Genomic DNA, 26,459 nt, shown 5'->3' on the forward strand with positions numbered 1-26,459 from the left:
GGTTGGTCTCGAATTCCTGACCTCAGGTGATCCACCCACCTTGGCCTCCCAAAGTGCTAGGATTACAGGTGTGAGCTATCATGCCCAGCTTCCAGTAAGAATTTAAATTTCTATGAGATGATATCTTTATTTTTCTTTAAAATCTTCTAATATTTGTTCAAAAAAGTGGCCTGCATTCACATAAAGTTTACATACCTAATCATTTACATTTTAAAAAGGAAATGAAAACTTTCAAATGAAATTATTATATGTCCCTTAACTCGTACCACTGGATTATTTTATTAAACCACTCAGCATTATGATTTGAGAATCTATGAAATAACAATGATGATACAGACTACAAACACTACTTTTGCAAATCTGCCATAGGAGACAGATAAAAGATCACAGATGAACAAATTAAAATAGGAATAGTTCTGCCTTATTTCATAAAGGTTATAATATTCATTATTCATTATTAATTTTACTTCAATTTATACATGTTAGGTCACTACAGCTGTTTTCATAAATATGAAATGGCTTGTGGATTACATGCTAAAATTCATAAAAAATGAAAAAATTATTCTGCTCAAAATAGTTTCCCATCCAACATTCCATAATCTTAATAATGTGACCATTTTGAATTTAATTTACTACTTCTGCAAGACCAGCGTCTTGATATGCAAATAGCATTCTTCAGAGTAACAGTATCATTGGTAAACAGCTTACCAGAGATTAGCAGGTCAACTAGTGAGAAAACAGGCCAGTTATATTTGTACAGAAATAAGAAGAGGAAAAGAAAAGAGCTGGGTAATTTGAAGGATACCATGAGCAAACAGGAAGCATACATAAATCACTGGATACCAGAGGGGTGGGAACCACCATGATGGGGATGATAAAAGATAAGTGAGTGTCCTGCAAATAAAGTTTCATTTATTTAAAACTTCTGCCCACTTCATGTTTCTGATATTTATATCACATCGATTTATTTATTATTGCTCAAGGGCTGCAACTATTAATAGAGAAGAAGTAATCACCACTGCTACTCCCCACCCCCAATATGGAGGAAGGTGATTGGGAGCATGACCAAATAAAACTCTGGGCTTTTCCCTACCTTCAACCAACCATTTCTACTTTTATTAATTTCATATAAAATAACCTCTGATCTAAGTGACTGAATACACTTCTTGACTTATTCTTGCTCAAACATTTAGGTTTATTAACTAAAATCTTATAATACAATAAGTAGACTGCCCTAACTCAAAATATAATTATTGTAACTATTAGCTTCCTATATAAACAATTTGTATGTCCAGTTACCTACAACCTGCTTCTATAGAAACTGTATTAGGAATTCTAACCTTGGATGCCAGAGGCCTCTGTTGACCTTTCCCAGTGGGAAAGAGAACTTCCTTTGCCAGGAGTTAATCAGGGTGGCTTCTGCTGTCTAAGGCTGAGACATCAATAGTATAGGGCCTAAGGATGCACAGTAACTGGGTATAAAGACTATCAAGAAGGAGCTGAAGAAGCATATTATGATCAGATAAACATTTTTAAATTATTAATTGCAAGTGAAATTTTAAAGAATGCTATTAGCTACATTTATATTTTAAGAATTATACTAGAGTATTATTCTGAAAAACATTTTCACATCTAGCTATGCCTACCAGTGTATTTTCTGGATCTAAAGATACATCTATATTCTAGGTAGATAAAGCAACATTATCAAGCACAAAGAAGCATAGATTCTCCAAGCATAAACTAAAGTGTACCAGTAATGAATAAAGTGGCTTAGACAGCAAAAGATGTGATTCTTTTGGAATAAGAGAGCCAAACATTCTTAAACAGCCTTAGAAACTATGTGAAGTTTCAACAATTGTTTATATGGGCTAGTCATAGAAAGAAACAGTCTGAAAAACTCATAAAAGATTCAAATCAGATGTAGAAATCAAGCTTATGAAAGAAGTAGTGTTAAGATTCAGCATTAACATTTAAGAGAAAACTACCAAATTTGTATTTATATTCATTTAAATAGTGCTAAATATGTGTATCTTCTCATTCCACTTTGTACTTCAGTTTCTCTAAGTAAAATGGGGTATGAATATCAAATTAAAGATATATTTAAAGCATTTAGAAGTTGATATGGTTTAGTTGTGTCCCCACCCAAATGTCATCTTGAGTTCCCATGCATTGTGGGAGGGACTGGGGAGAGGTAATTGAATCATGGGGGTGGGTCTTTCCTGTGCTGTTCTTGTGATAGTGAATAAGTCTCATGAGATCTGATGGTTTTAAAAAGAGAAGATACCCTGTACAAGCTGTCTTCTCTTGTCTGCCGCCATGTGAGACGTGCCTTTCACCTTGTGCCGTGATTGTGAGGCATCACCAGCCACGTGGAACCGTAAGTCTATTAAATCTCTTTTTCCTCCCAGTCTCAGGTATGTCTTTATCAGCAGTGTGAAAATGGATTAATACAGTAAATTGGTATCAATAGAGTGGAGCGCTGCTGAGAAGATACCCTAAAATGTGGAAGCGACTTTGGAACTGGGAGGTTGGAACAGCTTGGAAGGCTCAGAAAACAGAAAAGTGTGGGAAAGTTTGGAACTCCCTAGACATTTGTTGAATGGCTTTGACCAAAATACTGATAATGATATGGACAATGAAATCCAGGCTGAGCTAGTCTCAGATGGAGATAAGGAACTTGTTGGGAACAGGAGCAAAGGTGACTCATTATGTTTTAGCAAAGAGACTGGTGGCATTTTGTCCCTGCCCTAGAGATCTGTAGAACTTTGAACTTGAGAGAGATGATTTAGGGTATCTTGTAGAAGAAATTTCTAAGCAGCAAAGTATTCAAGAGGTGACTTGGGTGCTGTTAAAGGCGTTCAGTTTTAAAAGGGAAACAGCATAAAATTTGGAAACTTTGCAGCCTGACAATGCAATAGAAAAATCCTGTTTTCTGAGAAGAAATACAAGCTGGCTGCAGAAAGTTGCATAAGTAATAAGGGGCCAAATGTTAATCCCCAAGACAATGGAGAAAATGTCTCCACTGCATGTCAGAGGTCTTCATAGCAGCCCCTCCCATCACAGGCCCAGAGGCCTAGGAAGAAAAAGTGATTTTGTGGGCTGGGCCCAGGGTCGCTGTACGTGTGCAGCCTAGGAACTTGGGGCCCTGTGTCCCAGCTGCTCCAGTCATGGCTGAAAGGGGTCAATGTAGAGCTCAGGCTGTGGCTTCAGAGGGTGCAAGCCCCAAACCTTGGCAGTTTCCACATGGTGTTGAGCCTGCAAGTGCACAGAAGTCAAGAGGTTTGGGACCTCTGTCTAGATTTCAGAAGATGTATGGAAACATCTGGATGTCCAGGCAGAAATTTGCTGCAGGGGTGGAGTGCTCATGGAGAACCTCTGCTAGGGGAGTGCAGAAGGGAAATGTTGGGTCAGAGCCCCCACAAACAGCCCCTACTGGGGCACCACCTAGTGGAGCTGTGAGAAGAGGGCCATTGTCCTTCAGACTCCAGAATGGTAGAACTGCAGACAGCTTGCACTATGTGCCCAGAAAAGCTGCAGACACTCAACGCCAGACTGTGAAAGCAGCCAGGAAGGGGGCTATACTCTGCAAAGCCACAGGAGCCCAAGGCCATGGGAGCCCACCTCTTGCATCAGTGTGGCCTGGGTGTGAGACATAGAGTCAAAGAGATCATTCTGGAGCTTTAATATTTGACTGCCCTGCTGGATTTTGGACTTGTATGGGGCCTGTAGCCCCCTTTTTTTTTGGCCAATTTTTCCCATTTGGAATGGCCATATTTACCCAATGACTGTACCCTCATTGTATCTATGAAGTAACCAACCTGCTTTTGATTTTACAGGCTCATAGGTGAAAGGAATTGCCTTATTTCGAATGAGACTTTGGACTGTGGACTTCTGAGTTAATGCTGAAATGAGTTAAGACTTTGAGGACTGCTGGGAAGGCATGATTGGTTTTGAAATGTGAGGACATGAGATTTGGGAGGGGTCGGGGTGGAATGATATGGTTTGGCTGTGTCCTCACTCAAATCTCATCTTGAATTCCCACATGTTGTGGGAGGGATCGGTGGGAGGTAATTGAAACGGGGGCAAGTCTTGCTGTTCTTGTGATAGTGAATAAGTCTCACAAGATCTGATGGTTTTAAAAAGAAGAGTTCCCCTGCACAAGTTCTCTCTCTCTTTGCCTACTGCCATCTACGTTAAGACATGACTTGCTCCTCCTTGCCTTCCACCATGATTGCAAGGTGTCCCCAGCCATGTAGAACTGTAAGTCCATTAAATCCTTTTTCCTGTATAAATTACCCACTTTCAGGTATGTCTTTATCAGCGGCATGAATATGGACTAATACAGAAATTAAAATGATGCCTGACACATTATTGCTTAATAAATATTAGCTATTATTATTTGACATTATCATTAGTGTTGTAAAATGAGCAAAGTCAAGTAAAAATGCATAACAATTTATGCTTTTTATTAATCCTGTCTAGCAAAGGAATCATAACCTCTGCAAATAATTATTCTAAATAATTATTCCTATCAGTTTACCTCTATCTCTTCCATCTATTGCTCTAGTAGAAAAATTAGGCGAGGGCAGTGGCTTATGCCTGTAATCCTAGCACTTTGGAAGGCTAATGCAGGAAGGTCATTTTTTGAGCCCAGGAGTTCAAGACAAGCCTAGGCAACATAGAAAGACCCTGTCTCTATAAAAAATTAAAAATTAGCTGGGTGTGGCAGTACATGCTTGTACCAGCTACTTGGGAGGCTGAGGTGGGAGGACTGCTTGAGCCTGGGAGGTCGAGGCTGCAGTGAGCTATGATCGTACCACCACACTCCAGGCTGGGTGACACAGTGTGACCTCATCCCTCCCCCACCAAAAAAAAAAAAAACAGAAAAATTAGTGTAACACTTCCTTACAAAAAGGTGTAATATAGAAGGAGTACATTATGAACTCATAGAGCTAGCTAAGGTTTCTAGGCAGAATGTGCAAAGGGCCAAATGGTTTCATTTAATTGCCTATGATAAAGTATGGATGGTGTAGGATGATCTTAAAAAGAAGCTGTTAGGCCAAGCATGGTGGCTTACGTCTGTAATCCCAGCACTTTGGGTAGGTGGATCACCTGAGGTTAGGAGTTCAAGACCAGCATGGCCAACATGGTGAAACCCCATCTCTACTAAAAATACAAAAATTAGCCCGGCGTGGTGGTGGTGCCTGTAATCCTAGCTACTGGGGAGGCTGAGGCAGGAAAATCACTTGACCTGGGAGGCGGAGGTTGCAGTGAGCCGAGATCGCACCACTGCACTCCAGCCTGGATGACAGAGCACGACTCTGTCTCAAAAAAAAAAAAAAAAAAAAAAAGAATCTGTTACATTTTCAAGCAGAAGTTAGAGAAAACAGAGCCAGTACTTTCTGGTTCAAAAATAAGACTGTTTCTCATTTCCAGCTACTCCACACACCAAAAAATTCTCACAGTTAGACATGGTATCAGTAAAAGATCAAATCCAGGGAACTGCCAGTAAAACCGTGGCCTCAGTGTCAAGATCTAAGGATGAGACTGTAAGACCCTTCATTAACACCTCAGAAAGGTTTGTCTACCTCTCAATTGAGGTGCCTGGACATGATTCTTTTTTTTTTTTTTTTTTTTTTGATACAGAGTTTTGCTCTGCCATCCAGGCTAGAGTGCAGTGGCGCGATCTCGGCTCACTGCAACCTCCGCCTCCCAGATTCAAGGGATTCTCCAGCCTCAGCCTCCCAAGTAGCTGGGATTATAGGCGTGCACCACCACACTGGGCTAATATTTGTATTTTTAGAAGAGTAGGGGTTTCACCATGTTGGCCAGGCTGGTCTCAAACTCCTGACCTCAGGTGATCCACCCTCCTCAGCCTCCCAAAGTGCTGGGATAACAGGCATTTGAGCCACTGCGCCCAGCCATGGACATAATTCTTGATGATGAGTTCCAAGACTTCAAGCCTGAGCCTAATGCCATAATGGGTTGAGACATCAGGGGTCTTGGAAGGAAGGTGTTAAATGGTTTTTACATATGAAAGAGGGAACCAGAGGATGGACTGTAGTAGTTTTCAATTACAGCCCCAATGAACCATGACTCCCAGTATTCTTGCCCTTGTATAGTCCCTCCTAAATTAAATCCCACACTGTGTCACTTTAATAAATTAAGCAGAAAAACACTGTGCTAGTTCTAGGATTAAGTCTTAAGAAGAACTGCTAGCTTCTATATTTGCATTTTTGAGAGGCACAGAGAGTGAAGGAAGCCTAGCTATTCCAGCCCATCCAAGCATCCAGATGGCTAACCCCAGTCACAATCTTACTACAACTGTAGGAGAGACCTTAGGCAAGGCTGAAGAATAACTACTTAGGTAATCCACAGAATCATGAAAGATAATAGAAAATGGTTTTAAATCACTACATTTGGGGATAGTTTGTTATGCAACAATAGATGGCCAAAACAACGGGGATAGGCTACTCTGAATGTGCAGCATGCGGCACATGCCCATTTCTATGGCAAAGATATACAGCATAATGAATTTTTACATAGGTATATGCCCTGGTAACCACCACCAAGGGTATGACACATTTCCAACTCAAAAACCTAGATTGTGCCCTTTCCTGGTCAACTTCTACACTCTCCCCTACGCTCCACTGAAGTAACTACAGTTCTCATTTCTATCATCACTGTAAGTTTTATTTGTATTTATCAGAGTACTTTTTTTTTTTTTTTTTTTGAGACAGGGTCTGACTCTGTCACCCAGACTGGAGTGCAGTGGCACAGATACGGTTCACTGCAGCCTCAACTTCCTTTAAGCAAGCCTCCTGCCTCAGCCTCCTGTGTGGCTGGGACCACAGGTCCTCACCACCACACCTGGCTAATTTTTTTTTTTTTTTTTTGTAGAGACAGGGTGTCACTTTGTTGCCTAGGGTGGTCTTGAACTCCTGGGCTCAAGTGATCCTCCCCCATCAGCCTTCCCAAAGTGTTGGGATTAAAGGCATTGGCCACCACACCAAGCCTGTTCTCTCTTCTTTCACTCAACATATTGTCTGGGAGATACATCTTTGTTGTTTTATCAGTAGTCCATCCTTTTTATTGCTGTATAATTATACCACAATTCTGCTGGTGGGCATTTAGATTACTTTGTGTTTGGGGCTTTGATGAGTAAAGCTGTTATGAGCCCTGTGATGGTTAATTTTATGTGTCAGGTTGGCTAGGTGAATGGATGCCCAGAAAGCTGGTAAAACATTATTTCTAGGTGTGTCTGTGAGGGTGTTTTCAAAACAGATTAACATTTGAATCAGTAGAGTGAGTAGAGAAGATCACCCTCCCTAATCTGATGATAGCACAAATAAAACAAAAAGGCAGAGGAAGGGCAAATTCCCTTTCTTCTTAAGCTGGGACATTCATCTTCTGTGGCCTTCAGTCAGACATCAGTGTTCCTGGATCTCTGGCCTTTAGACTCCAGGACTTAATACCAAGGCATCCTCCTCCCCCTGGTTCTAGGGCTCCGGACTTGGACTGAATTACACCACTGGTTTTCCTAGTTCTCCAGCTGGCAGACAGCATATTATGAAACTTCTTGGTCTCCATAATGATGTGAGCCAATTCCCATAATAAATCTTCTCCTATATATCTATATATATTCTATTGCTCTCTTTCTCTGGAGAGCCTTTGTGTGTATATGTATTCATTATTCCTGGATGAGTTCTTAAGAGTGGAATTGCTGGATTATAAGAATAGATGTATGTTAGTCTGGGTGCAGTGGTACACGCCTGTAATCCCAGCACTTTGAGAGGCCAAGGTGGGCAGATACTTGAGCTCAGAAGTTCGAGACCAGCCTGGGCAATATGACGAAACCCCATCTCTGCAAAAAATATAAAGGAAAAATTGGCCAGGCGTGGTGGCATGTGCCAGTCATCTCAGCTACTCCAGAGGCTGAGGTGGGAGGATTGTTTGAGAGCTTGAGCCCTGGAGGTTGAGGCTGCAGTGAGCTGAGATCACTTCACTGCACTGCACTCCAGCCTGGGTGACAGAGTGAGACCCTGTCTCCAAAAAAAAAAAATTGATGTAGCATTAATTGCATTTCCTTGATAAGCAATGATTTTAAACACATTTCATATGTTTATTGGCCATTTGGATATCCTCTTTTACAAAAGATCTGTTCAAGTATTATGTATATTTTTATTTTATTTTATTTTTATTTATTTATTTATTTAGAGATGGAGTCTTGCTCTGCTGCCCAGGCTGGAGTGCAGTGGTACAATCTCAGCTCACTGCAACCTCCGCCTCCCGGATTCAAGCAATTTTCCTGCCTCAGCCTCCCAAGTAGCTGGGATTACAGGCGCCCGCCACCACACCCGGCTAATTTTTGTATTTTTAGTAGAGATGGGGTTTCACCACGTTGGCCACGCTGGTCTCAAACTCCTGACCTCGTGATCCACCCGCCTCAGACTCCCAAAGTGCTGGGATTACAGGCGTGAGCCACCGCGCCCGGCTACATATTTTTTATTTAAAAAATTTTTTATTGTGGTAAAATACATATAACAAAAGTTACCACTTTACTATTTTAAAGTATGTAACTGTATTTATGCCTATTTTTAATTAGGTTATCTCTTTTTTCTTGTTTAGCCATTTAAAAATATATACATATATTCAGGATATAAAATCTTTGTTGAATATATATACACCCACACACACAGAGAATGCAAATGTCTTCACTCAGTGTATACTCTATTGTCTTAATGCTGTCTTTGATGAAAATTAGTTCATAATTAACAAAGCCCAAATTAGCAATATTTTCTGATTAGTGATATTTGTATTCTGTTTAAGAAGTCAGTCACCCCGAGGACATGAAGACATTCTCCTGTGTTTTCTTCTAGAAGTTTACTGTTTTCCTTTCACATTTAGGTCTGATTTACCTTCCTTTTTATTGGCAGGTAGTAAGTGTTTGCAGCTGAGTTGTTCTATCAGTGCATTTCCTGCCTGTAAAATTTTGGGGGTCTGACAACCTTTTTCATTTTGTCTCATCTTTGCCCCTTTTGGTTTAAGCCGGTAGTGTTGCTTCAGGTATAAAATTCTCAAAATCTTTGTGGGATTCTCACATATGTCAAGGGAATCCATGTCATTAAGACAGGAGTGTTCTCTCAAAATTCTTTCTGGATAACTCTATCTCTGTTCCTGGCTTCTGCTTAGATGATTGATTGGATCCATGAGTTATATACCTAATCTTCCCAGCAAAAGTTTGTCTCTTCTCTGGGTAATCCCCAGAGCAAGCTATATCACTTTTTGTAATAGCCTGAGAATTTTCCAAATCATCAAGCTCTGGTTGCTTTTAACCTAACAGCTCCTTACTCACTTTATCTCTTTCCTCTCATATTCTACTACAAGCAAGGAGAAACCAGATAACAAATCCCACACTTTACTTGGAAATTTCCTCAGCTAAATATCCAAGTTCATTGCTTAAAAGTTCTATTTTCCACCTCACAGTAGAATATAATTCAGCCAAGTTTTCTGCCACTTTATAACAAGGATGGCCTTCCCTCCAGTTTCTAATAACGTGTCCCCCATTTTCTTCTGAAACTTCACCAAAGGCACCTTTAACATTCATGTTTCTAGCAAATTCTGTTCATGATGATATACATATTCTCTAAGATAACAGCAGCTTTGTCTTTCATTTTCCTCATTTCCTTCTGATCTCTCACAAAACCTAGGCTTTTCCCTATCATGCACCTTAAAATTCTTCCAGCCTTTGCTCATTACCCAGTTCCAAAGCCACTTCCACCATTAAGTATTTGTTACATCAGCACCTTACTTCCTGGCATCAAACTCTGTATAAGTTTCCTAGGGCTGCCATAATAAATTACCATAAGACGAGTGATTTAAAGCAACAGAAATTAATTCTCTCATAGTTGTGAAGGACAAATCTGAAATTGATATGTTGGCAGGGCTACACTCCCTCTGATGGCTCTAGGGGAGAATCCTTCCTTGACTCATTCAGTTTCTGTGGCTCCTGGCATTCTTTTTTTAAAATTAAATTAAATTTAAATTTTACTTTTTCTGCCAACACCTTGATTTTAATTTAATTTAATTTATTTATTTATTGCCCCTGACATTCTTTTTTTTTTTTTTTTTTTTTTTTGAGACAGAGTCTCACTCTGTCACCCAGGCTGGAGTGCAGTGGTAGGATCCCTGCTCACGGTAACCTCTGCTTTCCGGGTTCAAGTAATTCTCCTGTCTCAGCCAGCCTCCCGAGTAGCTGGGATTACAGGCACCTGCCACCACACCCGGCTAACTTTTGTATTTTTAGTAGAGACAGGGTTTCACCACGTTGGTCAGGCTGGTTTGGAACTCCTGACCTCAAATGATCTGCCTGCCTCAGCCTCCCAAAGTGCTGAGATTACAGGCGTGAGCCACTGTGCCTGCTTGGCCCCTGACGTTCTTTAACTTGTGGAAGCATAACTCATATCTCTGCCTTCATCTTCATATAGCCTTCTCTGTGTCTCAAATCTCTTTCTCCGTTCTCTTTTTTTTTTTTTTTTTGGAGATGGAGTCTCAACCTGTCACCCAGGCTGAAGTGCAGTGGCGCGATCTCCGCTCACTGCAAGCTCCGCCTCCCGGGTTCACACCATTCTCCTGCCTCAGCCCCACCACCCAGTAGCTGGGACTACAGGCGCCCGCCACAACGCCCGGCTAATTTTTTGTATTTTTTAGTAGAGATGGGATTTCACCGTGTTAGCCAGGATGGTCTCAATCTTCTGACCTCGTGATCCGCCCGCCTCGGCCTCCCAAAGTGCTGGGATTACAGGCGTGAGCCACTGCACCCGGCCCTCTCCTTTCTCTTATAAGGACACCAACCACTAGATTTAGGACCCATTCTAAATTCAAAATGATCTCATCTCAAGATCCTTAATTGCAACTACAAAGACCTTACTAACAAAAATGTCCACTTATTAGTTTGCTAGGTGTGTCATAACAAAATGCCACAACTGAGTGGCTGAAATAACAGTTCTGGAGGCTAGAAGTCAAATCAAGATGTCAGCAGGATTGGTTTCTTTTGAGGACTAAGAGGAAGACTCCGTTAGGCCTATCCTCTATCTTCTGGTGTTTGCTCTGTTATATGTATATGTTATATGTATTTTACCACAATAAAATTTTTTTTAAATAAAAAATATGTAGCCAGGCGCAGTGGCTCATGCCTGTAATCCCAGCACTTTGGGAGGCCGAGGCGGGTGGATCACGAGGTCAGGAGTTTGAGTCCAGCCTGGCCAACATGGTGAAACCCCATCTCTACTAAAAATACAAAAATTAGCCGGGTGTGGTGGCGGGCACCTGTAATCCTAGCTACTTGGGAGGCTGAGGCAGGAAAATTGCTTGAACCCGGGAGGTGGAGGTTGCAGTGAGCTGAGATTGTGCCACTGCACTCCAGCCTGGGCAACAGAGTAACACCAATCTTTGGTGTTCCTCGGCTTGTAGAAGTGTCATTCTGACCTCAACTTTCATGTTTATGTGGCATTCACCCTGTATGCATGCATCTGTGTCTAAATTCCCCCTTTTCATTTTTATTTTTTTAATTATTTATTTATTTAGAGACAGAGTCTCACTCTGTCACCCAGGCTGGAATGCAGTGGCATGATCTCAGCTTGCTGCAACCTCCGCCTCTCAGGTTCAAGCGATTCTCATGCTTCAGCCTCCCAAGTAGCTGGGACTACAGGCACGAACCATGATGCCTGGCTAATTTTTGTATTTTTTAGTAGAGATGGGATTTTGTCATGTTGGCCAGGCTGGTCTCAAACTCCTGACCTCAGGTGATCCACCCGCCTCGGCCTCCCAAAGTGTTGGGATTACAGCATGAGCTGCCATGCCCGACCAAAATTACCCCTTTTTATAAGGACATCAGTCATATTGGATTAGGGACCACCCTGATTACTTCATCTTAACTAATTACATCTTTAACGACCCAATTTCCAAATTAGGTCATATTCTGAGGTGCTAGCTGTTAGAACTTCAATATAAGAGTTCTTAGGGACACAGTTCAACCCATAACAGTTACATTCCTAGGAACCAGGAGTTAGGACATAGACATATCTTTCAGGGTGGTGGCGGGGAGACACAATTCTGCCCACTACAGCATTTGTTTTTGCTTTTCAATATTTTAAATATTTCACTCCCCTCTCTTTTTGGTTGCACATGGCTGGTACCATTCCAGAAGGGAAGTTTATTTATTATATACAATGGATGCCTTAGCCACTTTACCCTTAATATTTCAATGTGTATTTCATAGAATAAGGATATTTTCTTACATAACTGCAAAAACAATAATATTCAGGGAATTCAACATTAATAAAATATTTTGTCTAATCTACTATCAATAGTCTAGTTTCCTCAATTGTCCCAATAATTTTTTTCCCTTGAAAAGAATGCTGCTCTAGATCATATATTCATTTAGTTGTCATGTATCTTTTTAGCGTCTCTTTCAATCTAGAACAAGTCCTTAGCCTTTCTTGGCTTTCATGACATTGACATTTTTAAAAGAATACTGGCCAGTTGTTTTTTAACACTATATGTCTGATTTTGGCTTTGTCTGATATTTACTCATGATTAAATTCAGGTTATACATTTCTAGTCAGAATACTACACCGTGTTATCCTCCCTCACAGGTGACAGTAGTTTTGATCACTCAGGCAAAGTATTGTTTGTTTCTCTATATATAGTTACTATATGCCCCCTGGCAACTGGCAGGAGGCACTTTAAGACAGCAGTCCCCAACTTTTTTGGCAACAGGGACCAGTTTCATGTAAAGCAATTTTTCCACAGACAGGAGATTGGGGGTGTAGGAGATGGGGAGATGGTTTCAGGATGAAACTGTTCTACTTCAAATCATCAGGCTTTAGATTCTCATAAGGAGCACACAACTTACATCCCTCAGATGCACAGTTCACAATAGGGTTTGAGTTCCCATGAGTTCCCGTCACTGATCTGACAGGAGGCAGAGCTCAGGCGGTAATGCTCGCTCAGCTGCTGCTCACCTCCTGCTGTGTGACCTATTTCTAACATGCCATGGTCCAGTACTGGTCTGTGACCAGAGGACTGGGGACCCCTGATTTAAGATCATGAAAATATCTTGTTCCTCATCAAACCTCTCCTCAATCCTGATCCCAGATTTATACCCATTAATGATTCTTGTCCAGTCAATCTTTACTATGACGATTGCAAAATGATTCTCTAATTTGACTGTTTATTCCACATTTGTTAATCAGCATCCTAGCATATGGAAAAGTTTTCCTTTTCACCAATTTATCTATCATCAGTATGGACTTATGAGTTCCTATTTTTTCAATGGTTCAATATTGTCCTTATTTATTTTGATGCCAAATAGTCCTAGATTTGGCCAGTAGGGGCCTCTTCAAGCTAGCTTCTGTGTTCTTTCAACATGCCTTTATCATTTTTTTAAACACTTCCTTGCTTTCTGTTAACATTATGATGTTCCAGGATAATCATACCTTTTCTTCCCCAGCCCTGGAGACCAGCCATTTCTCCAGAAATCCCCGATTCCTTTTAGTAGGAAATGGTATTAGAAAAAAAAATATGAGTTCCAGACATACTGATTACTTATCAGGATAAGTCTGAGTCTACATCTGTGCTGTCCAATTTGGTAGCCATTACCCACATGTGGCTACTTAAATTAAAATTAATAAAAACAAAATAAATTAAATATTCAGTATGGGCACAGTAGCTCACATCTGTAATCCCAGCACTTTGGGAGGCTAAGGCAGGAGGATCACTTGAGCTCAGGAGTTTAAGACCAGCTTGGGCAACACAGCGAGACTTCTAAAAAAAAATGAAAAAAAAAAAAACCACTAGGTTCCTCAATTACATAAGCCATGTTTCGTGTGCTCAATAGCTACACGTGTCTAGGAGCTACCATATTGGACAGTATAGATTTATAGAGCATTTGAATCATTACAGAAAGTTCTATGGTTCTCAAGACTTTCCATAAAGAAAAAAAAGAAAGTTCTATGGGATATGGAATATCACTATTCTAGACCACAGCAGTAGGCAAATCTAGGAAACACACACACACACACACACACACACACACACAGTTCCAATTCTCTATTGCCTTTTAAATATTTTCCTATGTTCCACTTCATTAATTCTTTAACACATTAAACAATTATTTATTGAGCACATTCTATCAGACAGGTACTCTTCAAGGCCCTGTAGATCTGGAAATAAAAAGATACAGCCCCTATTCTCTGAAAACATACCATATTTTTTTCTGAAAAGTCAGAAAAGAAATGATTATAAAATAATATAATAAATTCCAACTTAGCAAGGTTAAAACAGGGTGCTATAACAATATATATACCATTCTGGGCATGTCAAGGCAGGCTTCCTGAGAGAAATGACATTGAAATTAAGTTTAGAAAGGTAAATAATTATTGGGCTGACAATATGGGAGATAAGCTGAGGGTAACAGAATTTGCTATTCTCCATCACCTTTTTCATCTTTGTTCCAATTATTCACTTAAAACCCTTTTTTTCTCTTCACCATAACCTTCAAAACTCTGCTTATCTTTCAAAACCCATCTTTTCTATATATTTCCTAATACCTCTAACCTTACAAACCCTGAAATATACTGTCTTTACTGATTTCAGGCCCACAAAAGGTTTGGTTTATTTTTGTTGCTATAAATGTTTATAAAAAGAACATGGGCTTTGGAATCAGATTTACTGCCTCAGCCTCCCTAGTGGATGGGATTACAGGCACCTGCCACCACGCTGGGCAAATTTTTGTATTTTTCACGCTGGGCTAATTTTTGTATTTTTAGTACAGATGGGGTTTTGCCATGTTGGCCAGGCCAGTCTCGAACTCTTGACCTCAAGTGATCCCTCTGCCTTGGCCTCCCAAAGTACTGGGATTACAGGCATAAGCCACCACGCCTAGCAGGAAAAGTCTTTTAATGAAAGCTAATTTCTCAGAATCCACATTCTTATTTATAATTGGACCCTGATAAAAGAGCTTAAAATTGGTTCCTAATAAAACAAAGCATCTTTATTTTAATAAACATATTTAAATAGATAACGTAATGATAATCAGAAACAATATTAAATAGTAGTATCAATAATTTCTTTCCTTTGATATATTAAGAAATCTAACATAATTGTCAGGGGGAAGCATATCCAGCAAGAACTAGAGATAACTTATTTTGCTTTTCATCACAGCTGGTTTAGAAGTACACTAAAAGAAGTATACCCATTATTTTGTTCACACATGAAAAATATGTTTTACAAAATGAATGTTTCTAATGAAGTATACTTAATTTGTAAAAATTGTAAGCATGAGCATCTAAAATTGTATTGCTTATGTTCTAGAAGAAAAAGGAGCACTCAACAAGATTAATAAATATCAAACCTAAAAAGGAAAGCAATGTTACTTCTTCCAAAATAACTGACAGCTGTGCAGATTTTCTTCTTCTAAGCAAATATTTATGAGACAAATATGTAGTACATTTGTGTTTACCCTCTTATCTTTGCCAGTACATTTTAAAAATCATCTTGACATTTCATTTTCTCTCAGATTAGTTTAGGCATAATAGATTTTTTTAAAAAAACTGGGGATGTGAGAAGTTTCAGAGTACACTGCTTGCAATGTTTAAAAAATTGCTAAAGCCCACTGTAATATTATTAATATCTACTATATCATTTATAAACTATATTTGTAAGTTTTCTACATGTAATTATTCAAAATAAGTGTTATTCTAAATAACAATCTACATCTTCTCATACATGAAATATGCTGATGGTGAATCTTTGTTCATGTTTTCTTCCCAAAGGCAGCCTTACCTGTGGAGTCCAATAAAAAGCAGGGCTCAATCTGTAGAGTTTTCGTTTGTGGAAACTCTGAAGTGGCCTTGTTCGGGCTGATGTACTCATTAAAGTCAAGGATGAAGATTTCAATCTTGTCCTGTCTTTTCTCTTTTTCTTACTGTGCTTCTGGTTAAGTAACCAGCTACTGGAGGAAGACAGCTCATCTAAATTCTCTGATGCACTGAAATGCCATGAAATAATTAGGGGGTGGGAAGGAAATAAAACAAAACAAAACAAACAAAAAAGACAAAGAAAACTAAATGTAAATTGCCTTGATCTATTATGACAGAAGAGTATTAATTTTAACCAATTTTGTGGTAACAATTGGTAAAATATTTTGTATTAATGGGAAATTACATATTCAAGTTGTGAAAACCATCTTTACATCTATTTTCTCCTGCAAAACAAATATACCATAAGTTAGAAAATGCTCATGAGTTTACTAGTGTAATGTAATTGCTCATTGTAAAATAATTCATGTCAATTACAGTATTTTAACTATTTACACAAAATTCTTTTTGTGTATGATGAAAATACATAGATTACAGGTTTTTAAAAGAGCTAAAGTCATCACTCCATTATTAGTTTCTGTTTTTTTGTTTTTTTTTTTTGAGATGGAGTCTCACTCAGCCACCCAGGCTGGAGTGCAGTGGTGCAGTCTCGGCTCACTGCAACCACCGTCTCCCAGTTTTAAGTGATTCTCCTGTCTCAGCCTCCCAAGTATCTAGGATCACAGGCACCTGCCATCATGCCTGCTACCTGCTAGTTTTTGTATTTTAGTAGAGATGGGGTTTCACCATGTTGGCCAGGCTGGTCTTGAACTCCTGACCTCAGGTGATCTGCCCATCTTGGCCTCCCAAAGTGCTGGGATTACAAGCATGAGCCACTGCACCTGGCTATTAGTTGCTCTTATATAAGCACTACATATTAATAACATTACAGTGAATTTTGAAACAGAGCTGTAACCCTACTATATTTTAGGATTTTTTTTAAATTTCCAATGCTACAGAAACAACAACTATAAAATAATGAAATAGGTCACCTAAGCTACACATGAAAAGAGCATAATTTTATATTTATTCTTTATATTATTTTTTAAAAATTATATTTAAATATTTCAAATATTTTACAATATCAGAACACCAGGAGGATGATAACCCTCGTTGCCACATAAATTTAACTTCATTTACACCATTATATTATATATACAATAATTAAGCTTTTCAGGCCCTACAAGGTACCAATTTTAACCTTAGTTATATAGACAAAAGTTAGTCAATTTAGTATTCTAATATTAACAAATGAATCTGCTATTATGTGATACTGCTGTTCAATATATAAGTTCTAAATATGCTATTTGGTTCAAGTAGAATTGGTGTTTACCAGTAAATATAAAATATGGTTTTTCTATAGTAGTATTGTTTTTGAATCATATTTATGGCTACTATAAAATATTATATTAGCTTGTAGATAAAGTAAATAATTCAAGAATGCTTTACATAGTAATAAGAAACCAGAAATAAAGGTGTCTGAATGGCTTGTGTTGGTAAAACTAAATAGAATAATTAAATATGGCATTTGGTAACTATCATACATTCAACAAATACATAATTGGTTATGCACTACTGGCCAGACCAGTATAGAAAAAAAGAGTTGATGACAACTACCTCACTTTTAAAATATTAAGTCTCCAGAGAGCTCTAGCAAGAATGCTTTAAGTCTCGGTAAATAAAAGGTTCTAAAAATCTTTCATCATGTTGATGGCTAAGAAAGATTTAGGGTATAATGCTTCTCTCAAATTAACAGGTCCAATCTCACAGCTAGATTTTATTTTCTGTCACATCAAGGGGGAGCAGAAGGCATACAGGAGAGCCAATATGAAGTTAGGCACTGAACAGGCTAAGTGGCTAGCATAGAAGTGAGTCGAGGTCAAGAAGAAGACAGGTTTCAGTAGGTAGCTGGCATTAGAGGCAGTTAAGTCAGGAGACGTAGGATCCAGGAAGTTAGGAGTAGATCCAGCATCAAAAGAGGTTATTTGTCCAGCAAGTCAGAAGGACCTTTAGGCAGAACTTACACCGGCTCTTAAAAGACATTTCTCAAGGACGTGTCTAGGGAAAATTAAAAGCTTATTCCAGAGCCTGAGACCTACTTAACTAACTTTTACCACTATTTACAACTCCAGTTGTTAACGAGATGTTAACTTTCCCCTCCCCACAGAAGGCTTAGCCCAAAGAAGATGAGCCCTCATCTTATGAAATGAAAGGACACAACTTCTGAACTGGCTAGAGGCTCATAGGCTGGCTTAAAGATAACTGGAAAGCTTATCATTTGTGTCACTAAATGTTATACAGTCATGTGTCACTTAACAATGGGGATACTTTCGGAGAAATGCATCATTAGGTGATTTTTTATTTGTGTGAACACCATTGAGTGTACATACACATACCTAGATGGTAAAGCCTACTACACACCTAGGCTATATGGTATAGCCTCTTGCTCCTAGGCTACAAATCTGTAAAACATGTTACCATACTGAATGCTGTAGGCAACTGTAACATGATAGACATGGTAAGTATTAGTGTATCTAAACATAGAAAAAGTAATGCATTGCTCTACAACATTATAATAGTTACAATGTCACTAGATAATAGAAATTTTTCAGCTTCATTATAATCTTATGGGATCACTGTTGTATATGTGGTCCTTCGTTGACTAGAAACATCATTATGTGGTGCATTACAGTATATAATTTTTAAATTTCTAAGGGGGCTAACATATTACCAGAGGAAAAAAAGTTCAGTTTTATTCTTTCTCTTATGTTCCCAACTGCAGAAAATTTATCCTTAGATTCTAACACTTTCTAATTAATAAGAATTCTTGCAAAGTATCATCAACATCCATCCTCAAATAAATGAAGGAATGCATGGAAATTTAAAGATGTGAAATATGTTTATTTCACTACTAATCAATGTGCAAACTGCATATTCTCATCAAAGCTATTGTAGTACAAAATCATTTCCATAAATAATGGATGAAGGTTATTGTAAATGGTTATTGTAAACCATTGATAAATTCACTTATTTCGCACATTAACAATAATGAGACGGCCCAATCAATGAACCTCATTGAAAGCAAAACATGATAAAAATCCTGAGAAAATTTTGAGGAAGACAACACAAGCCTGATCCTGTGCCTCTGTAATCTCATGCTTTTTCCCCAGGAGATGATGATTCAGGTAATTAAGTGTTGACTAAAATAGGAACTTAATGATATCTGTAAGACAAGGATATCATTAATAAATCAATATAAGACACCATCATCACATGACATTCTTTTTTTAAAAAAAAAATAAGGTTTATCTCTTTTTAAAAATCTTTCTTTCTTTCTTTGTTTCTTTTTTACAGACAGGGTTTCCTTCTGTTGCCCAGGCTGGAAGGCAGTAGTACAATTGTAGCTCACTGCAGCCTCAAACTCCTGGGCTCAAGCGATCCTCCTGCCTCAGCTTTCTGAGTAGCTAGGACTACAGGTGTGCGCCACAACGCCTGGCTAGATGACAGTCCTTAAAAAAATTTTTTAAAGTCATAATAAGAAGAGGAGAAGGTCCAGAAGAAAAAGAATATTTCAATAAATGATAAAGCTTAGTGTTCCCACTGAGATTAAAGTGTACCTATGAAACCCCAGAAACTGAAGATGCAATAGGCCACCATCAAATATTGTTGTAGAATAATCATCAAAATATAATTATCGGCTAGGCGCAGTGGCTCACACCTGTAATCCCAGCACTTTGGGAGGCCAAGGCGGGCGGATCACTTGAGGTCAGGAGTTCGAGACCAGCCTGGCCAACATAATTAAACCCCGTCTCTACTAAAAATACAAAAATTAGCCAGACCTGGTGGCCCATACCTATAATCCTAGCTACTCTGGAGGGTGAGGCAGGAGAATTGCTTGAACCTGGGAGGCAGAGGTTGCAGTGAGCTGAGATTGAGCCCCTGTAGCCTGGGCAACAGAGTGAGACTCTGTCTCAAACAACAACAACAACAACAACAAAAAATATATATATATAGTTATCATTGTACTTCTAAAAAAGCAAGCTTACAAGTGGGAGAGAACCAGTTGAAGAAATACATTACTTTTTTTTTTTTTTTTTTTAGATTTCTAACTGGAAGCTGGAGAATAATAAAAATCTTCCAAATGATATAGTTTAGATCCTTTGGGTTGCAGGCATATAACATAACTTGTTCTAAAAAGGAATTAAATAATTGAGGATGGGGAAGTAGTGAGAGTGGGTTTCAGGCTTATACCTTTCTATATTTCCCTGGTCTCCTCCCTAATCCAAGCTATCTTGTACCAGGGTTACTCAATAGCCTTGAAACTGGTCTCCCTCATCCACATTTTCCCCTCTAGTCCCATCTATACCAATTATTTGGAAAGAACAATCTGATTCTGTCATACCTGCCCTGCCACCCTACAACACACACACACACACACACACACACACACACACACACACACACACACACACACACTGCTTAAAATCTTCCAACATCCTCCCATTGCTCTTGAAAGACTTAAATCATTAATCTTTTAAAAGGCCCTGATAGGTCTGGCCTCTGCCATAGTTCTCTTGCCTCATCTTGCATGATGCTTTCCCTTGTCTCATCTTGCATGATGCTTTCCCTTCTTCTCTGTGTTCTGAGAAAGAAAACACATTTTTAATCTGAGAAATGCAAGTCCCTTTAAATTATCAGGCCCAGAGAAGCATTAAAATGTGACATGGCATCCCTATAGTTCTGGCTACTCAGCAGGCTGAGGCAGGAGGATCTCTTGAGCCTAGGAGTCTGAATCCAGCCTGGGCAACAAAGCGAGACCGTCTCTACAAAAATAAAAAATAAACAAACAAAAATGTGACAGCAGTCATGTCTTGCTCCTCGCTTGAGCTAAATACTTAACTCTTGAAGCCACTTGCTATGTGGGCTATAGACTAACTGACACCAAGTAGCCAAAACATACCATACACTAGACACCTTAACAAACTATAGTTCAACAACATATAGCCAATCAGTAATCAATGTTAATTTTGTAAACCAGTAAGAACTCATGTCAAACATAAATTTGTATCAGCCCCTTTTGTGGGCTTAGACAAAGTCCCTTGTCCCTTTTTGACTTTAAAAATCTGCTTGTGGCTGGGCATGGTGGCTCATGCTTGTAATCCCAGCACTTTGGGAGGCTGAAGCAGGTGGATCACTTGAGGCCAGGAGTTTGAGACCAGCCTGGCCAACATGGTGAAACCCTGTCTGTACCAAAAATACAAAAATCAGCCAGGTGTGGTGGTGCACGCCTGTAGTCCCAGCTACTCGGGAGCCTGAGGCATGAGAATCGCGTGAACCAGGGAGGTGAAGGTTGCAGTGAGCCAAGACTGTGCCACTGCACTCCAGTCTGGGCAACAGAGTAAGACTCTGTCTCAAAACAAAACAAAACAAAACAAACAAACAAAAAAAACCCTGCTTGTAACAAAGGCCAAATGGAGCACTTCCCAATGTTTCCCAGGCTGCAGTCCTCAACTTTGACCCAAATAAAGTCTCTATATTAATTATGCTTCATTTTCTTTCCTTAGGTTGACATTTCCAACCATACTGCTTCCTTTCTTTATAAATAATTCACACTTCATACTGTACAAGATCTACATGTTATTTTTGCTTCCTACAATCTTCACACATCCTCTTCACTACATAATTTCCAATAATCATCTAACTCTCAGATCCAAAGTCAGTTCCTTGGGGAAGTTTTCTAGCTCCTGCATGATCTCCCTCCAAAGACTAGGTCAAATTCCCTGAGCTCTGAAAGGTGAGCACTCACTGTTCACCTCTCCTTCCTAGCATTTTCATACTGATAATTTTATATTTATTTGCATGATTATCTGATTAATCTGTCTTCCTCTCTAGACTGTCAGTAGTGCAGAGACTGTGTCTATTTTGTTTATCCTTGCATCAGAAATTCCTGATATCATGCCTTACATATAGCAGATACACAATGATTATTTGTTGAGGGAATGGAGAAATAGTGTACATATACATATGTTGTCAGGTTTATCATTCCAGCCCTGGGTTTAGTACAGCATATGCATAACACGCACTACACCTAAATAACTAGTTTGGTGAATGAATAAATGTTGAACATTTTGGTTTAAGAGCCAAAGCAGCTCTAAATAGAAGGCTACAAGACAACTTTAAAAAAATATATATTTTCACTGCCTTGAAGTTTCCTTCTAAATCCGACTCTTTGGTTTACAAAGTTAGGGTTTTTTGTTTTTCAGACAGAATCTCATTCTGTCTCCCAGGCTGGTGTGCATCTGGTATGAACACAGCTCACTGCAGTGTCAACCTCCTTGGCTCAAGTGATGCTCCTTCCTCAGGCCTCTGAGTAGCTGGGACTACAGGTGCATGCCACCATGCCTGGCTAATTTTTTATGTTCCATACAGACAGAGTCTCATCAAATTTCTTGGATGGTTTGGAACTCCTGGGCTCAAGCGATCCTTCCGTCTCGGCCTCCCAAAGTGCATATTCCATTTTTGATGAAATACTATAATGCTGATAATTTGTAAGGATGCATTTACCATCCAATCAGAAAGATTACAACATGATAGATGACTGCTTTGGAAAATGCTGCTACTTAATGATATGTGATAAAAATGCTTTTAGACATTTGGAATCTAAGATGTGTACTAAACTACATTTAGCACTCGATGTCAAGCACAGGAAAATTCAAAGATCTTCAGCATAGGAGTGTGAAAGATCCATATCCTTAAGATATCCTCAAAAGCCAGGAATTACTCACAGTAAGAAGGCATAATTAAAGATTTCCCTTGTATACCAGGACAATGATTAACTGAAGAGCTATACTTTATGGAGAAATAGACCAATACCAGCACATGCTAAACTAATGGCCTCCAACTTTTCATATTACCACTTCATGGTGCATATGTCCTGCCCTTTGTTTTAAAATACACTACGGAGCCAAGGAAACTAAGTTCCAGGAATAGCAGCAAATAAGGACTTATTCAACACATAATTTAAAACTATTGTTTTAAGTCAGTGGTTTCTAACGTTTCCCTGACATTCACACCATTCTCAAATTAAACTACTTAAGTAAAAGTAGAAATAAACTCTGAAGAAAAGAATTAGAATGTGCATTCTCACAGAGATTATGATAGTTTCCTAGGTGTCCCCCTCCACCCATACACCTATACACAAATACCCACACCCACTATACTGGGTTGAATAGTGTCTCCTCAAAGTTCATGTCTACCCAGAACCTCAGAATGTAACATTATTTGGAAATACTTGGCAAATGTGATTAGTTAAGATGAGGACACACTGGATGAGGATGAGCCCTAAATCAAATCAGTGATTTCCTTATAAGAAGAGACACACAAAGAAAGAATGCCATTTAAAGATAGAGGCAGAGTTTGGAGTGATGTGTGTATGTCCTACAAGGAAAGTCAAGGAACTGCAGGCAACCACCAGAAGCTAGGAAGCGGCAAAGAAGGATTCCCTGGAACTTTCACAGGAAGTATGATCTTGACACCTTAATTTTGAACTTCTAGCCTCCAGAACTGTGTAATAAGAAACACCTGTTATTTTAAGCTGCACAATTAGTGGCTTAAAATACAGCGGCCCTAGGAAACTAATATATCCATAAACATATGCACTTAAGAATCATAGTTATTGCATGACTTGGAATCTCTATTTCAAGTTGCTCCTTTTCCAGTTGGAAGTCCTTTGATGAATTCAACCTATTGTAACTAAGGTAGGCAGAAACCTTTTCCATACTTTCCCTGCTACACAAAGTCCTGCCAATATCTGAATTTATTACCTCCTTTATCCTTGATAGTACTGGGAGATACGAATGCATCACATATTCAGATAACCCAATGGCATTTAGGATGGCAGTAATCAAATTCGGGCAGATCATGAGGTTAGGAGATCGAGACTATCCTGGCTAACACTGTGAAACCCCGTCTCTACTAAACATACAAAAAAATTAGCTGGGCGAGGTGGCGGGCATCTGTAGTCCCAGCTACTCAGGAGGCTGAGGCAGGAGAATGGCATGAACCTGGGAGGCGGAGCTTGCAGTGAGCCGAGATCATGCCACTGCACTCCAGCCTGGGCGACAGAGAGAGACTCCAGCTCAAAAAAAAAGAGTAATAAACTAATAAAAAATAAGACTTAAACTTAATAGGAGGATTACTTATCCTCCAATTGGCAAAAGTAAATACCTCTCTCAAATGATCAAACAGATCAAGATCTGGCATTGCCTGGTATAGAGAAAACAGTTCCTAGACCATTTCTCTTACTCTGGGTAATAAGTAGAGAAACTACACCTCTTGTTCAAAAATGGAAGTCTCTTCAACTCTAACAATAAGAAAATGTGTTGTGGTACACTGTAAAATGACATTCTTTATAAATAAGATGTGGTATCTAAAAAAATTAAGGCTGGGCGCAGTGGCTCATGCCTGTAATCCCAGCACTTTGGGAGGCCGACACGAGCAGATCGCCTGAGGTCAGGAGTTCGAGACCAGCCTGGCCAGCATGGTGAAACCCCGTCTCTACTAAAAATACAAAAATTTGCCAGGTGTGATGGCAGGCACCTGTAATCCTAGCTGTTCAGGAGGCTGAAGCAGGAAAATCGCTTGAACCCAGGAGATGGAGGTTGCAGTGAGCCAAGATCACACCACTGCACTCCAGTCTGGGCAACAAGAGCGAGACTCCGTCTTAAAAAGAAAAATTAAGATCCATCTTATTGTAGGTACTGAAGTGGGAAATAACTATTTTAAGTATAAAAAGCTTCAGATATAATATTAACTGAAAAAGATATAAAATTACTTCTAATAGATCTCAACTATGAAAAGACTATATTAAAAAGACGGCAAGAAAATATACTCTGAGCAATATAGTGTTTTCTTTTTTTTTTTTCTCTTTTTTGAGACAGTCTCACTTTGTCGCCAGGCTGGAGTGGCACGATCTCGGCTCACTGCAACCTCTGCCTCCCAGGATCAAGCAATTCTCCTGCCTCAGCCTCCCAAGTAGCTGGGCCTACAGGTATGTGTCACCACGCCCAGGTAATTTTTGTATTTTTTAGTAGAGACGGGGTTTCACCATGTTGGCCAGGATGGTCTCGATCTCTTGACCTCATGATCCACCCGCCTCGGCCTCCCAAAGTGCTGGGATTACAGGCGTAAGCCACCATGCCCAGCCTTTTTTTTTTGCTTCTATTAGGATGTCTAATACATTTTGAAATGGCTATTGAAAATAAAAGAGACTTAGGAGACATAATAACCAAATGTAATTTATGGACTTTGGATACAGGTTTTAACAAATTAATCATAAAATGATAATTTTGAGACAACTGCAGAAATTTGAATATGGATAGAGAATTTCAAGACTAACAAATTATGGTTAACAGTATTAAATGTGATAATAAAGTGGTAGGTATGTTAAAAGTCTTATCAATGAAATATAAAAAACTATTTACAGTTAAAATAACAATATTAGAAACTGCTTTACAAATGCCTAGAAAAAGAAAGTGTGTCAGGAAAAGGAATAACAAAAGAATTAGCAAAATTTTGAAAACTGTTAAAGCTGAGAATATGTGGGTTTACTTTACTATGCTTTCTATATGTCTGAAGTTTTCCACAATAAAAGTAGATGGGGGAAAAGACCAATTATTATAGAACTATCTGTCATTCTTATCTCTGGCTCTTAACTTGAAGTGGGACTTTTTAACACATAAAGGCAAAGAGACGAGGAAACCAATATGATAGCCATACTTTTCTACCTGATAATTGAGACATAAAGTTTGTCAAATATTTGTCTGATCTGAGACACTTACAGATAATTTCTATTTTATATTTTAAGGAAAACAAAAATACAAAACAACTTGAATAAAAGCTGAAATATTTTTCAAAATCCCATCTTTTCAACAGAAATATAGTTTTCATTTATACCCTTCACATCTTTTTTCTATAAAATCATACTGTACTATAATTTTAGTGTCCTCATTTTTCCACTTAATATTTCAATATAAGCATGTTTCCATACGATTATATATTTTCTACATATATAATTTTGTATAGTTACATGATATTAGATCTAGTGGTTATACCACAATTTATTAATATATTCACTTATATAATATTAGGTTTTAGGCTTATATTAGAGTTATAAAGGAAAAAGCAAACTATGTATATATTTATTTTAATTAAATATTTATTAATAATTATTATATATAATATTGTCATTCACAGGAATCCAAAATTATACTGAAAACATCAACTTAGAATATGCTTCTAACAAACAATGTTTTCTCATAATTGAGAAGTGACTATTGAAAATATTGAGGGTAAAAAATTTACTTTTTATGTGATTAGTTTGCCAGCCTAACTGCAGTTTTTCAATTATGATATCCAATTAAGAAAGGATAGTTGCACGTCACATGAGATAATTATCATTAGTAGAAATAAACAGCATGGCAATAATTCATTGGAATTTAATTTCATGTCATATTCTGGGACTGGGACTCATTAAAGCAA

The 26,459-nt window shown here is 38.7% G+C and overlaps 1 protein-coding gene across 9 annotated transcripts in view; it reads right to left on the bottom strand.

Moving 5' to 3' along the window:
* The window catches only part of KANSL1L (KAT8 regulatory NSL complex subunit 1 like), a 151,137-nt gene that overhangs the window by 39,359 nt on the left and 85,319 nt on the right, over positions 1-26,459 (bottom strand). For all 9 annotated transcript variants that reach the window (XM_054549791.2, XM_054549792.2, XM_054549788.2 and 6 more), the window contains exon 6: positions 15,847-16,051. In XM_054549791.2, coding sequence (XP_054405766.1) covers positions 15,847-16,051 — 205 coding nt within the window. The remainder of the gene's footprint in view (positions 1-15,846; positions 16,052-26,459) is intronic.

Source organism: Pongo abelii, chromosome 11 (assembly GCF_028885655.2).
Source record: "Pongo abelii isolate AG06213 chromosome 11, NHGRI_mPonAbe1-v2.0_pri, whole genome shotgun sequence".
NCBI lineage: Eukaryota > Metazoa > Chordata > Mammalia > Primates > Hominidae > Pongo > Pongo abelii.